General features: G+C 43.7%; 1 protein-coding gene across 1 annotated transcript in view; it reads right to left on the bottom strand.

The window, feature by feature from the left end:
- Positions 1-14,923, bottom strand: part of KANSL1L (KAT8 regulatory NSL complex subunit 1 like) — a 104,602-nt gene that overhangs the window by 53,511 nt on the left and 36,168 nt on the right. The window contains exons 4-9 of the mRNA XM_056535268.1: positions 13,715-13,906; positions 5,492-5,610; positions 5,171-5,366; positions 3,836-4,001; positions 3,623-3,751; positions 1,134-1,226 (exon numbers count right to left, since the gene is read on the bottom strand). Coding sequence (XP_056391243.1) covers positions 1,134-1,226; positions 3,623-3,751; positions 3,836-4,001; positions 5,171-5,366; positions 5,492-5,610; positions 13,715-13,906 — 895 coding nt within the window. The remainder of the gene's footprint in view (positions 1-1,133; positions 1,227-3,622; positions 3,752-3,835; positions 4,002-5,170; positions 5,367-5,491; positions 5,611-13,714; positions 13,907-14,923) is intronic.

The raw sequence follows: 14,923 nt of genomic DNA, 5'->3' as shown, positions 1-14,923 counted from the left end.
CATGTCTGAATTGACATGCGATTTTCTCCGATCGCCGACATGCGGGGGTCTCAGGACCCCCCTGGGCGATGTGCCGGGGTGCCTGCTGAATGATTTCAGCAGGCATCCCGATCCGGTCCCCAACCGGCTAGCGGCGGGGACCATAATTCCCACGGGCGTATCCATACGCCCTGCGTCCTTAAGGACTTTAAAACGGAGGCGTATGGATACGCCCTGCGTACTTAACAGGTTAATAATTTATAATGTATCAGTAGCCATAAACATGGAAACGTACACAATACATATAACTGATAAACAAACATATCAAAAATCACTTATTCTGTAAGTACCAATGATAAAAGAGGGATTTTAGATTAAAACAATGAATACAACGTGAAAAGTGTAAAATTACATACGTATATCAAAGTGAAAATTCTAATCACATAACTGAGTGGACAGACAAGTATCCTAAACCAGGGAAACTAAAATAACATTATCAAGTTAGTGGAAGAAGAAACTGACAAGCTAGATAACAAAATAAGTATCCCACGCAGTTTCGCCACAAACTGTGTGTCTTCCTCAGGGGGTACTGATTTCTGTAGTATGTGTGTTTAAATAGGGGTACGACATAATTAAAGGTGTATTTCATCTGAAAAGAAGGAGAGGTTTGGTTAGAGCACTATCCATTTGCTGGCTTCTTCTTTTGTGGGAAGGGAGATATCTATACTGGGTCCGGGTCCATTGTTGAGTGATGCATTTTATATGTAATGTTTTGGAATGATGAAAATTGTGGGGTCAAATAAGATTGTGTGTTAAGTGAGCAATAACAATGTTTTTTTTTATGTTTTTTTATTTTTTATTATTGTCTGGGTGCACATTCCTTTTTTTGCATAACACTCTCTTTTCTAATGGGTACGAGGCCTACAGGAGACATGTATCTAGTATCAATTCTAACATGCATCCTGTATATAAATGCACACTACCTATAATGACTGAAGCATATGAGCATTATTAAGAACAATTAGACAAGTGCCTGCCTATATGTTTTGATCCAAAGAAGCATCATCAGGCCTTAGAAGCAAATTTTTTACAAAAATAAAATGACTATTTAGATTTTTGAGCACCAAAGATTGAATCCATATTTTTAGCTTTACCAGCTTCAGTTGCATTCCCATGTCCTCTTTCCTGGCTAGGTGTTTTGAATACCACTTGTGACCCAGTGCTTGATGGACAAATCTTGCCAGGTACTAGAAGCAGACCCAGGAATACAATTAGAAAAAAACAAGCAAATATAATTAATATGACATAACATTTAATGAACTGATCTGCACCAGCATAAAATTCAGTTAAAGGTTTCACATTCATTTCGGCTAACATTCTTTTATGTTTTTTTCTGTTCTCTTAAGGAACAGAATGTATATAATCTCTGAATCTTTTCCAGAAGTAGACCCAATGGGGTTGGCGTGCGGTGGACTTTTTTTTACAGTTTCTACTGGTTTATGCTTTGCACTTTGCTAAATTTGTCATACGTGCGCATGGCAGAAGAAAATTTTTGCGCAAACTTAGAAAACCCCACAAGGCACCTCAAAGTAGTCTATCATCTGACACATTTCTGCGTGTCCTGATTGGTGGTGTAGGGTTGCGCAAAATAATGCTGCTGTGTGCAAAATTAGTGCACAACTCCACTATCCACTGCAAAAAAGTATCCACCAACCACAATAACATCGAAAACAAATAGAAATGCTCAAATGTGGAAAAAAAGCGCAACATAATAGAACAGAAAACCAGTGTACATACAATGATAAATGTCCCCCAATAAGAGGTGCATTTTTGCACTGTTATGTGGAGTTATCCAGAAAAGTTGAAGTCCTTGGCCTGCAATCCTGGTTATGCTAGTAAGGTTTGCTTAAATAGGTTGTCTCTTCGTGGCAACTCTCTTTAGTTTTAAGCCACCACAGCCATCAGCTCATTGGTGCGGTCCATGCACACATCATGTAACACTGTTTCAGCCACATGTGGCCACCACTTCATGTGTCTTTACCCTTACAGTACAGAGTGACCAAAAATGTAAGTCCAATGAAACATCCTAATCTTTCAGTAACTCAATAACCCTATAGAATGTACTGTATATGCCACAGTCTGTTTACTTAACTTTCTTAAACATGTTCCTTATAAGGGGATTATATATGTAAAAAAGCAATTAATACCATCAAAATACCTCAATCATAAGAAAGCACTAAGTGCTACAACCCTCAAAAGGGTTGTCTCGTGTCAAAAGTCTTTTTTAATAATGGTGACAAAGTAGCTGCAGAAAATACTAGCCTCACTACTGAGGCCAGTGATGGACAAATCCACAGAATGGCCAAAAACAACCATTGGGCGAAACATCCAAATGTACTACCGTATATACTCGAGTATATGCCGACCCGAATATAAGCCGAGGCCCCTAATTTCACCCCAAAAACCCAGGAAAAGTTATTGACTCGAATATAAGCCTAGGGTGGGAAATACATCATCCCCCCATGTCATCATCCCCCCCTGTCATCATCCAGACCCCCGTCATTAACACCCCCTCATCATCATCCCCGTCATTATCACCCTGTCATTTTCACCCCCGTCATCATCACCCCTTCATCATCACCCTGTCATCATTCCCCCCTGTCATCATCCAGACCCCCGTCATCATTCCCCCCCCCTTCATCATCACCGTCTGTCAATCCCTTCAATTCAGTGGTCTTCAACCTGCAGACCTCCAGATGTTGCAAAACTACAACTCCCAGCATGCCAGGACAGCCATCGGCTGTCCGGGCATGCTCGGAGTTGTAGTTTTTAAACATCCGGAGGTCCGCAGGCTGAAGACCACTGCGGCCTTCGTCATCATCCAGACCCCCCTTTAGTTTTCTTCTCATCTCCCCTCGGTGGGAAGGAAGGGTGAGCTGGTCAGGGACATCTATGCTGCAGGGACCGTCCGGTGGGGAGGGTTAGTCGTTCCGGGCTGTCCATTTTCAACGATAGGCCCTCTTCTCCGCTCTATGACGCACAGGGACGTTTATGCGCAGGTACGTCTGCTGCGCACGGACGTCCCTGTGCGTTGTCGTCAAGGGATCGTCACTAGTCCGGGGCCGGGCCCGAAGCAGAGAAGAGGGCCTCCCGGTGAAAATGGACAGCCCGGAATGACTAACTCTCCCCACCAGACCGTCCCTGCAGCATAGATGGCCCAGACCAGCTCACCCTTCCTTCCCACCGAGGGGAGGTGAGTAGAAAACTAAAGGGGGGGGGGGTCTGGATGATGACGAAGGCCGCAGTGGTCTTCCACCTGCGGACCTCCAAATGTTTCAAAACTACAACTCCCAGCATGCCCGGACAGCCGATGGCTGTCCGGGCATGCTGGGAGTTGTAGTTTTGCAACACCTGGAGGTCCGCAGGTTGAAGACCACTGAGAAGGGATTGACAGGCGGAGAGTTCACTCGAGTATAAGCCGAGGGGGCGTTTTCAGCACGAAAAATCGTGCTGAAAAACTCGGCTTATACTCAAGTATTTACGGTATATAATAGGATTACAGTGTGTGGATATATCCAATGTTTTGTAAACAGACAACCTGTAAATAAACATTTCAAATGTAAACACAAATCTACAGACATACCATGAGAGATATTTTCATCAGCACCATCTTCATCGTCATCATCAGGGTTGAACAATCTGCTATTCGACGTATTATTACTGTCAATCTTGTACTTCAGCAAACTCTCAAGGTGCAGATGTAATGGAAGGTCTAGGTTACAAATCAGTAATGTCACACAAGGGAAGAATGAACCATCTACGTAACAGTGGAATCTAAATCAGCATTGAATCTTACCGGAAGGTAGTGACAAGACAGGGTGGAAGCCGGAGTCTATCTCACAGACATTTCGTTTTACTAACACAGGTTTCTGAAGATTTTCACAGTTGAGCCGAGTAGAGCCATAGCTTGAGGTTTGCCACGATTCATTTATTTCATATAATGATTGATGAGAGTGCAAAGCCTGCAGAAATTACAATACAAGCATTGTAAAAGGTAAAACAACATAGGACCCTATAAACGAAACTATAAACTTTTATGTAAAAAAGGTGTTCTAATCTTTTCACAGCAAGATGGATATAAAACCATGTGCTTCCTGCTTGGCTAAGCTGCCATTTTCTATCACAAAGTGGTGACCTGCCTCAGCCTGTGACTGGCAGAGCATTTCCTATGTGCAGGAAGCACTCAGCACCAGCAGCGACTGGCATTAGAAGGGGATCGATGGTAAGTGAGTACCAACAATCAGTCTCCCGGCACTTTTAAATAATAAAATACTTATTTAAGATATAAGCAAATTACAGAAGGGGGTCACCCACTGGGGACTTCCTTCTATGAACCAGAGCAAGAAGCCAGTGTAAATTGAATATGCAAATATTGTAAGCATAAGTGCTGTAGCCTAAAAGGTCTTCTACCTATACCAGAAAGAAGGATATAGAAGGCAGCTTTTTGGAGGTAGCTTCACTTCAAGCCAATGCTTGACAGGATTTAAGAGCACTTGTCATCAAACTAACTCAGATTATATTCCTTAACTACTCCTAACACCTCTCCTGTCCCTAAAGGACAAGTCTCACGCCCAAAATTACAGAACAACTTATCCCCTATCTGCACAGAGCGGTGAGTCACAACCCCCGCCCGAAGTGGGGGCCGCCACGCCCCCTACATAAATCTATATGGAAGAGCTGAAGATTGACGAACTGCTCTCCCATAGGGATATATGGAGGGGCGTGGCGGATAGGGGTTTTCTGTAATTTTGGGCATGAGACTTATCCTTTAAAAAGCTCTTTCATACCTTTCCCCTTGTGTGAGCTATCGGCAGGAGAAAGTGGGCGTTCCCCAGCAGGCACAATGTCACTGAAGCCTGTGAGAGCTATGCCTCGCCATGCCCCCCACGCTCTTCCTGAGTTTGGTTTCCTACCAAACTCAGGGAACAGAACAAATACACCTAGTGGCTGTTTTTTCAATCACACTAAAAACATACAAAGGTTGAGCATTTTAACAGCAAGAAAATAGCCAAGTGTCTTATAATTACATAAGGAACAATATGTTAAAAGATTACTACCTTCCGCTTATACCATGAATTTAAGAACTTACAGTTTATATTAGGGGTCTTCAGATTAATTTTGTGAGCCTTACCAATTGCAAAGGTGTGTAGCCTGGAAACATTCTATAGAGGTTCCTCTTGTGAAATAACAGCAGAGGTCTTGTTCGCGCTGAGCTGCCCGCAGGTGTAATGGAGGCTTTGGCATGGATCCGCTTCCTTTTTTTTACTGGCTGCTGCTTGCAGAATCCATTCATGGTGGGAGCTCCTGGCTTTAGCAGCCTTGATGGTCTAAAAGGAAGCAAATTGTTGAGCCATGACTGAAAGCAAGAGTTTTTTCAACGTTTAGGCTTGTTACTGCTCTTGGAGAGTAGCCATCTTTGCCATATATTGGTGTTGGAATCACTAAGCCTTACCCCTTAGAAGCTCTAGCAGACATCTTTCCAATTGGCAAATGTTTCACAGGTTTAGTAGGAGACAGATTATTAGGAATGGCAGTAATAAGACTGCTAACCATCTCAGTCAGTTTAGCGCTCTAAAAAACAAGACAATAGACGTGTTATACCTCCTCATGTTATTGCAATAAAGTACAACAGTCACACTCCTTGATCACTGAGCAGACTATTCTCAACCCCTATTCACATCACATGGTCCCGCAACACAATACAGCAGGTTGCTGTGCAGCTTGAGACATTACATCACTGTTCAGGTGATCAGAGGGAGCCTGTCTTTGCTTCAATGGGTGGAGTGACCGCTGGGTGGGAGGGAGATCATTCTGTTTTCGCAACAGCTGGAGGCACGCTGGTCAGAAAAACTGGTCTGTTGTAGGGCTAGGCGGTATGACCAAATGTGTGTATCACGATATTTTTTAAACTTTTGGTGGTTCCATATTAATTATCAGCCCACATCCCCATAGGGGGAAATACTCACATGTCCCCCGCAAGCGCTGCCCTCCTCGTCCTGTTTGTTGCGGCCCTGGCGCTCTATACTGTGCGGTATCCCTTTGCCCGGGCTGCAAAAGGTAAACAAAATAAACTTTAACGCATCTACGTCGGCCTTACGCTGGGGACGGGAACGTCAGAGAGCTGTCAGCCTATCACCGGCCTCAGCGATGTTCTGCCTCGGCTGGTGATAGGTTGAGCCCACTGTCATGTAAGAAGCCGGCTTCTTACATGACAGTGGGCTCAGCCTATCACCGGTCGAGGTGGAACATCGCTGCGGCCGGTGATAGACTGACGGCTGTCTGACGTTCCCGTCCCCAGGAAACAAGTAAGGCTGGTACCTGACCAACAGGAGGTGAGTTTAAGGTGAGTTTTTGCAGCCCGGGCATAGGGATACTGCACAGTATAGAGCAGTGGTCTCCAACCCGCGGACCTCCAGATGTTGCAAAACTACAACTACCAGCATGCCCGGACAGCCGTTGGCTGTCCGGGCATGCTGGGAGTTGTAGTTTTGCAACATCTGGAGGTCCGCAGGTTGGAGACCACTGGTATAGAGTGTCAGCGCAGGCGGCCAAAACAAACAGGACTGAGCTAATAATTAATTGGAGGGGGGGGGGGGGCAGAACAGCGCTCGCAGGTCACATAGGATTAGTTCCCCGATGTGGGGACAGCGCAGCGCTTGGCTGATTCATTCATTCCCGAGGGGGAGGGGCCCAGTCGGTATTGCGGTATGGGTTAAAATTCATATCGTGCAGCACAAAAATGTCGGTATTCGGTGTGAACCGGTATACCGCCCAGCCCTAGTCTGTTGCATTGAAAAGATCACAGATGTGTTTCAATGGGTGGGGTGGCTGATGTGTGGGAGGAAGAAAAGTGACCTCACACTTACAAACAAGGAATCATGGGATTTGTAGTTTAATGGAACAAACTCCAACAGGAAATATCCAGTTCACAAAAATATAGCCTCAACTTTATAGCAATCTCACAAAATAGCCATTTAGCCCCAAGACAAGCTCAGATCCTTCTTAGACATGTCCATTATGTCTGGCACATATTAAAATCACCTTATGGTGGATAACCCCTTCAAATTCTGCAAAAAAATTAAACATACTATAAAACATTTTTTTATAGTGCAGTTTGGGGATATAGATAAATGACTGTGTAAATTTATATAACTTTTTTATTATAGAAAGTTTTAGACTTTTTTTTATTTACACTGTTTACTAGGGACATGTCAAAAGTTTTTATTAGCTAAGCGCACACTTCTCCTGGATCATTCTGGCGATCAGTCAGGATCTGCACACTCAGACCCTGACCGATCAAAATTTTTGATATGTCTCCACAACATAATAAAAGTTTTTGGTAATGACAGTACCCATTTAACTTAATTCTTCGGGATATCACAATGTATGGAGGTATGTATACACAGTAAAATATTTTAATACTACTCACTTTTATTTTTGTAGACTTTTGTATTCCTTTTTCTTTCTGTTATCCCACTTAAAGGAGTACTTCACTGGAAAACATATTTTTTTAAATCAACTGATGACAGAAAGTTAAACAGATTTGTAAATTACTTCTATTAAAAAATCTTAATCCTTCCAGTACTTATAAGCTTATGTATGCTCCACAGGAAGTTCTTTTCTTTTTGAATTTCCTTTCTGTCTGACCACAGTGCTCTCTGCTGACACCTCTGTCCAAGTCAGGAACTGTCCAGAGCAGGAGATGTTTGCTATGGGGATTTGTTCCTACTCTGGACAGTTCCTAAAATGGACCAGGGTGTCTGCAGAGAGGACTGTGGTCAGGCATAAAGGAAATTCAAAAAGAAAAGAACTTCCTGTGGAGCATACAGCAGCTGAAAAGTACTAGAAAATTTAAAAAGTTTACAAATCTGTTAGCTTTCTGGCACCAGTTGATTTAAGAAAATTGAGAGTGCCCCTTTTTAAAGTACAGTTTTGCACCCTTTTCTTGTTTTAACTTACAATGTATTAGCAACTCCTATACAGTGATCCCTCAAGTTACAATATTAATTGGTTCCAGGACGACCATTGTATGTTGAAACCATTGTATGTTGAGTCCATAACTCTATGGAAACCTGGTAATTGGTTCTGAAGCCATCAAAATGTCATCCAAAAATAGGAATAAGTGAGAATTAAAGAAAAATAAATAGATAACTAATACAGATAAAGCAAATCCTTACATATAAAAGTAAGAAAGAGCTGCTGGGAGCTGTAACTCACTGTCTGTGTCAGTGTTTCCCAACCAGGGTGCCTCCAGCTGTTGCAAAACTACAACTCCCAGCATACCCGGACAGCCTTCGGCTGTCCGGGCATGCTGGGAGTTGTAGTTTTGCAACAGCTGAAGGCGCCCTGGTTGGGAAACACTGGTCTATGTAGAGGACAGGCGTTTCTTCAGGGTCCTGTACAGTACATGTAATTTCCTAAAAAAGTAAAATGGAGCCGCCTTTACTTGGTGTCCAAAGGAGCAGCTAACTGTGACATAGGTTAAGAGTAGTACTGAACATGTAATACCTCCCTGTACTGTAGGGGGCGCTACCAGACAGGAAGTCAGTGCATGCACTTCAGTAATACAGTGCACTACTAATACAGGGGTTTTATCAGTGAATATCCATTCTGATTGGTTGGTTCTTCCAGCCATTGACACGTTTCACAGATCTGGACTGTCTGTAGCATTGTATGTTGAGTCTGATTTTAAGTTACAATGGTCCAGAAAAGACCATTGTATGTTGAAACTATTGTATGTTGAGGCCATTGTAAGTTGAGGGATCACTGTATACTAATACATTTTGATCTGTGTTGCTATGACATAGGCTGCTGTGACAGAAACAATTAGTTAACTCGTATAGCAGGCTTCCTGAACATACAATCTCTGGGGTCCTTTCTAGGTCCCCAGGGCTGACAGTGGTGGGTTTCCCCAGTTGCTCATCTAGTTGCTAGGAAACCCAATCAAAGGAGGGAGTCCCTGACTGCAGAAGTAAAAGAGTTAAATGGCTGGGATCAGAGATTCCTTGAATCCCAACCTCTCTTTTCCTATAGGAGGAGTGAACAGGGAGCCACAAGGCCTCCTCTACTGCAATGATGCCAAAAAAGGCAAACTGAGGACCTGCATCTACCAGCACGAAAAGAAATGGCTGCTATCTACATGTCAGTGCTGATTTTCTGTTGACATCATAAGAGAAAAATGAAAGGAATCTGCTGAGTTCTTGGTGATGCAGTTGTAGATATTAAAAATATGGAATTGTTATATCCATTTTGGACACCTCTTTTTAGCTTGCACTTTCTCTGGGGTAAAGCTGGCTGCAGGGAGGGCTGGTATTGGGATACATTCATCTGAACAACCCATACTGCCAGGGAAAAGCCATTTAAAGGGGTACTCCGCTGCTCAGCATTTTGAACAAACGCAGAGTACCACTTTAAGTAAAATGGAGCATTATATGTGTCACAGATTATAATGAACACCAGAAGCTTCCACAGGAGACAGGCTTCTTGATGTGGCTTTCGCTAGGGCTACAAGGTGACTTAAAATCACATTCAAGTCAAAATGACAAGGTACGGTTAAAAAAAAAAAAAATGTCCATCAAGTTCAACCAAGGAGGTGAAGGGAAGGGGTATGGGTAAATTAATTAATTGATTCATTCATTCAGTAAATTAATTGATTCACGTCCAACTTTTTTTTATTGTCTATGGCTAAAGAAATGCACCCAACTAGAGATGAGCGAACTTACAGTAAATTCGATTCGTCACGAACTTCTCGGCTCGGCAGTTGATGACTTATCATGCCTAAATTAGTTCAGCTTTCAGGTGCTCCCGTGGGCTGGAAAAGGTGGATACATTCCTAGGAGACTCTTTCCTAGGACTGTATCCACCTTTTCCAGCCCACCGGAGCACCTGAAGGCTGAACTAATTTATGCAGGATAAGTCATCAACTGCCGAGCCGAGAAGTTCGTGACGAATCGAATTTACTGTAAGTTCGCTCATCTCTACACCCAACTGTTCTCCAACATAAAAGTGCAGGTCACATGCGTTTTCCCTAAATCATTTTAACAAGAAGCCCTTTAGCCTTAGGTTATTTTCCACTTGCTTTTGTTTCAGGGGTGTCATATGTTAGCTGGGGATAAAAAGGAAACTATGGAACTCCAAACCCTCTGGGGGACTAGAGTGGAACACCAGAGGCATTGCGAAAGTGTTTATCCCTTTAAGACTTCCAATACTTATCAGCTGCTGTTTGCTCCTATGGAAGTTGTGCAGTTATTTCCAGTCTGACCACAGGGCTCTCTGCTGCCACCTCTGTCAGTGTTAGGAACTGTCTGGAGGAAGAGAGGTTTGCTATGGGGATTTGCTCCTGCTTGGACAGTTCCTGACACAGACAGAGGTGGCAGCAGAGAGCACTGTGGTCAGACTGAAAACTACATTGAACTCCACACCTGTGGAGCATACAACATCTAATAAGTACTGGAAGGATTAACATTTTTAAATAGACATAATTTACAAATCTGTTTAACTTTCTGGCACCAGTTGAACTGAAATTTATTTTTTCCTCCAGAGTTCCCCTTTAAAGCAAAATTTTGTCTGGCTTTTCTTATTGTTCTAAACAGGAATCTGTTATCTTTGTCTGTCATGTTACAGATACAGCAAAATTGCAGCCCGATCACGGACATTGGCCCTCATTTACTATTCTAAACCCGACTTGTTTTGTCTGGATTTTTTGGCGCATCTTTGTCTGCGCCATGTCGCAGACATTGTGCGCCAGTCTGCGACACGATGCAACATTTTTTCCCGATGGACCCGATGTGGATTCTCCCAAACCCGAAAAAGGGGCGTTACCCGACATTTCTGAGCTTTCCCACGTATTTATAAAGGTTTCCAACCCGAATTTGTTGAATTGTTGTGGATTTTTTCCCGACAACTCAGAGAAGTTGGAAACCAAAACCAACAAAACCCAGTGCGACAAACAGGATGCGACATAATAATAAATACCAGGGGAAAAAAGCAGTCGGGTAAGAAAGCAAGAAAGACTTACAACCCGATTTTCTAAGTAAATGAGGGCCATTGTGTCCACAAGCCTTCTAGTTTTTACATTGCACTTGCCACTTTACTCCATTTGCACAGAATAGACTAGGTGCTGTGGTCTAGGGACAACATCTAAGTCCCTGGTTGAGTAAGATACATTTTAGTTACTAAGATACTTTTTTAGCTATACAGTGACCCCCCGACCTACGATGGCCCCGACATACGATAATTTCAACATGCGATGGCCTCTCAGAGGCCATCGCATGTTGAAGGCAGCATCAACATACAATGCTTTTTTATGTCGGGGCCATCGCATAAACGGCTATCCGGCAGCGCAGACTGCTTCAGCTGCCACCGGATAGCCGTCTACGGTGCCCCGTGAGCTCCGGTGACGTTCACTTACCTGTCCTCGGGGCTCCGGCGCGTCCTCTTCAGGATCCCCTGCATCGTCGGCGCTCTCCATCGACGTCATCACGTCACCGCGCACGCGGTCCCGTCATCCAATAGGAGCATCGTGTGTAGCGACGTGATGGCGGCGACGGAGAGCGAGGATGCCGAGGAAGCAGAGGCCTTGCGGGAGTGTCCGGGACACCCCGGGGACGCGGCGACAGCGATGGACGGCGACATCCCGGGCAGCGGTGACGAGCAGTGATGGTCTGGAGCGGCGGGGACAGGTGAGTAAAACTTCCTCTAACAGTGGTCTACAACCTGCGGACCTCCGGATGTTGCAAAACTACAACTCCCAGCATGCCCGGACAGCCGTTGGCTGTCCGGGCATGCTGGGAGTTGTAGTTTTGCAACATCCGGAGGTCCGCAGGTTGTAGGCCACTGTCCTATACTTTACATTGCACAGATCCCTCAACATGCGATGGTCTCAACAAACGATGGTCTGTTTGGAACGGATTACCATCGTATGTTGAGGGATCACTGTATAATTCTCTTTCTTTATCTGCTCCTGCAGCAGATATCAGCAGGGAGTAAGTAAAGGGCTGTAGTAAGTCAAATCTTCTGCCCCATATTGAAGTGAATGGTGTGTGCAGCTTGCAAGTGAAGATAACAAACAGTATAAGACACTATTTCTCACATTTTTAAATCTACACTTTTTTAAGTGTAATATATATATATATATATATATATATATATATATATATATACCTTACTACATATATATACCTTAATACATTATCTTGTTCTGCATTTCAAGTATACAAGGTTTCATTAACCAAACAGAACACACAATGCTGAAAAAGCAATTGCTGAGGAGTGCAGATGTAATACATACAGAATCCAAGATAGAACATGTTGAATGTTTGTTTTCTTTTGTGCCATCTGTTTCATTACTTCACCTGGGTCATGTGACCACCATTTAAACCACTAGAAAATTACATGGCTTTTTGTGACTCATAAAGTGGTCTGTCAAGGTTTACCTACAGAACTAGAAAGATAAAAAGAACAGCATGTGCTCCGGGGTGTAATACCCTCAACACAGTGGTAACGCTATATGTGAACTGCGCTTACCATAGGTGGTTGTACTGTTGACCAAGTATAACAATGGGGTTGCGAATGTCAAACTATCGGTCTCTGCAGCCACTTCACGCTAGGATAAACAGCATACAACGATCCTTCCTCCAAACAAACAGCGGAATAAATCAGGCACTGGGACCAGATAAAAGGTAAGTGAGATTTATTACCCACAATGTGACGCGTTTTGTGGACTGGCTGCTTCCTCAGGCATCATCCTGCCTGAGGAAGCGGCCAGTCCGTAAAACGCGTCGCATTGTGGGAAATAAATCTCACTTACCTTTTACCTGGTCCCAGCGCCTGATTTATTCCGCTGTTTGTTTAGAGGAAGGATCGCTGTTGTATGCTGTTTATCCTAGCGTGAAGTGGCTGCAGAGACTGATAGTTTGACATTCGCAACCCCATTATCAGTCTCTGCAGCCACTTCACGCTAGGATAAACAGCATACAACAATGATCCTTCCTCCAAACAAACAGCGGAATAAATCAGGGGCTGGGACCAGGTAAAAGGTAAGTGAGATTTATTACCCACAATGTGACGCATTTTGCGGACTGGCTGCTTCCTCAGGCATCATCCTGCCTGAGGAAGCAGCCAGTCCGTGAAACGCGTCGCATTGTGGGTAATAAATCTCACTTATGGTTTACCTACAGGATGACATATTCACCGATCAGATCCCTCTTGGTAGCTCCCAGACCCCTCCCTACCATACCAGCTCTATCAGTGTACTGCTGAGCATGAAACATTATGAAATATAAATTTTTATTAAAGAAAAAAAATAAACAACATAATGAGGCTACGGAAAGAATTTCCAGAAAAACAGTGAGGTGATAGGTTGTCTTTAAATCAATAGTTTCCATTAGTTTCTGACCAGTGAAAAGTCTTCAGTACAGACCATTTACAGGGATAAATTATATTTCACGGCAATATTACTATAGCCCATACTGTAAATCTGTGGTCAGGCAAAAAAAAAAATACCAAATACTAGAGTGGGTGCAGCTACTTCAAGTTAATTATAAATCCAGAATACAGATTTCTCATGAGGTTAATGCTGTTTTCCGTGCTTGCTAGTAAGAAGAAATACCTTCACGGTCCTCTGCATTACAATTATGCGGCACAGCGAAGCACCATGGCTTCTGTACTTTATTACCTGTTTCTCTATGTTTCTGAGGAGCAAGGTCGGGCTGCTTGGAGACATTTCTAAATCCATTGCTGGAGGCAGATTTGTTTCCTCTGGGGGTGTTGCCAGCGTCTCTGCAGGCTGTAATGAAGTGCCTGGATATGGCAGATGTGTCTCTTCCCCGCGAATGCAATTTGAACATTCCTTAAACACCAGTGTTCCCTAGGATACAGAAAAAACCTGCCCGGATAAGCGAGGGGAACATTTAGCTTGATTGTTCCTAAAGAGGCCACCCACGGTCAGAGGCATTTTTGGATGTGGAGTGATAGGCTATAATTTAGTGTGTAAAATAATTATATACAGGCCTAGCGTGTCTGCAGGCTGCAGATTAGGTAACCCATGACAATGCTAGAAATATGAAGTGTTAGACGACTATTGAGACAAGCAATATATGTCACAAAGTCTATCTGAACTTAGAAATGCCTAACATTTCGACTTAAAGTGCAAAGTGTTTTAGAAATGAAAAAATGTTACAATATAAACTAATTTTTTTCCAAAATAATGGCAAAAAATGTCAACATTTCAGACCAATTCTCACTCTACTTGCATTGCTTTTTGCACTCCCATCCTTCAGCACCTCTATGCTTTAAAGGGGTTATCCGGATAAATACATCTTATCCCTATCCAAAGGATAGGGCATAAGATGTCTGATCGCGGGGGTCCGCCGCTGGGACTCTGTGCAGCACCAGCATTCCATGCGGTGCTGCGCCCCCAGTCTCGGAAAGCTCTTTCTTTCTTGGACTGGAGATATGACGTAACGCCTCGCCCACTCCTTTCATGTCTATGGGAGGGGACGTGAGGGCCGTCACGCACCCTCCCATAGATATGAAAGGAGGGGGCATGGTGTGATGTCCCGGGGGGGTGTGGCATTAGGTCACATTTCCAGTCCCGGAAAGAAAGAGGTTTCTGAGACTGGAGACGCAGCCCTGCATAGAATGCGGGTGCTGCACGGAGATCGCAAAACTGGGTTCCCAGCGGCAGGCCCCCCGCAATCAGATGTCTTTGACTGGATAGCCCCTTTAAAAAGCCATATGTCATACCACCAGACAACTGATGGCTGTACTATACTAAAATATTATGAAGATCAGTATATACATGGCACCTCAAGCTATAAATGAAGTGTTTAAATTCGGCATTTGCCCCTTTTATAAACCTGATGGCTTCCAAGTAAAGGGATGG

Source organism: Hyla sarda, chromosome 8 (genome assembly GCF_029499605.1).
Source record: "Hyla sarda isolate aHylSar1 chromosome 8, aHylSar1.hap1, whole genome shotgun sequence".
Taxonomy (NCBI): Eukaryota; Metazoa; Chordata; class Amphibia; order Anura; family Hylidae; genus Hyla; species Hyla sarda.
This window is presented reverse-complemented; position numbering and strand designations above follow the sequence as displayed.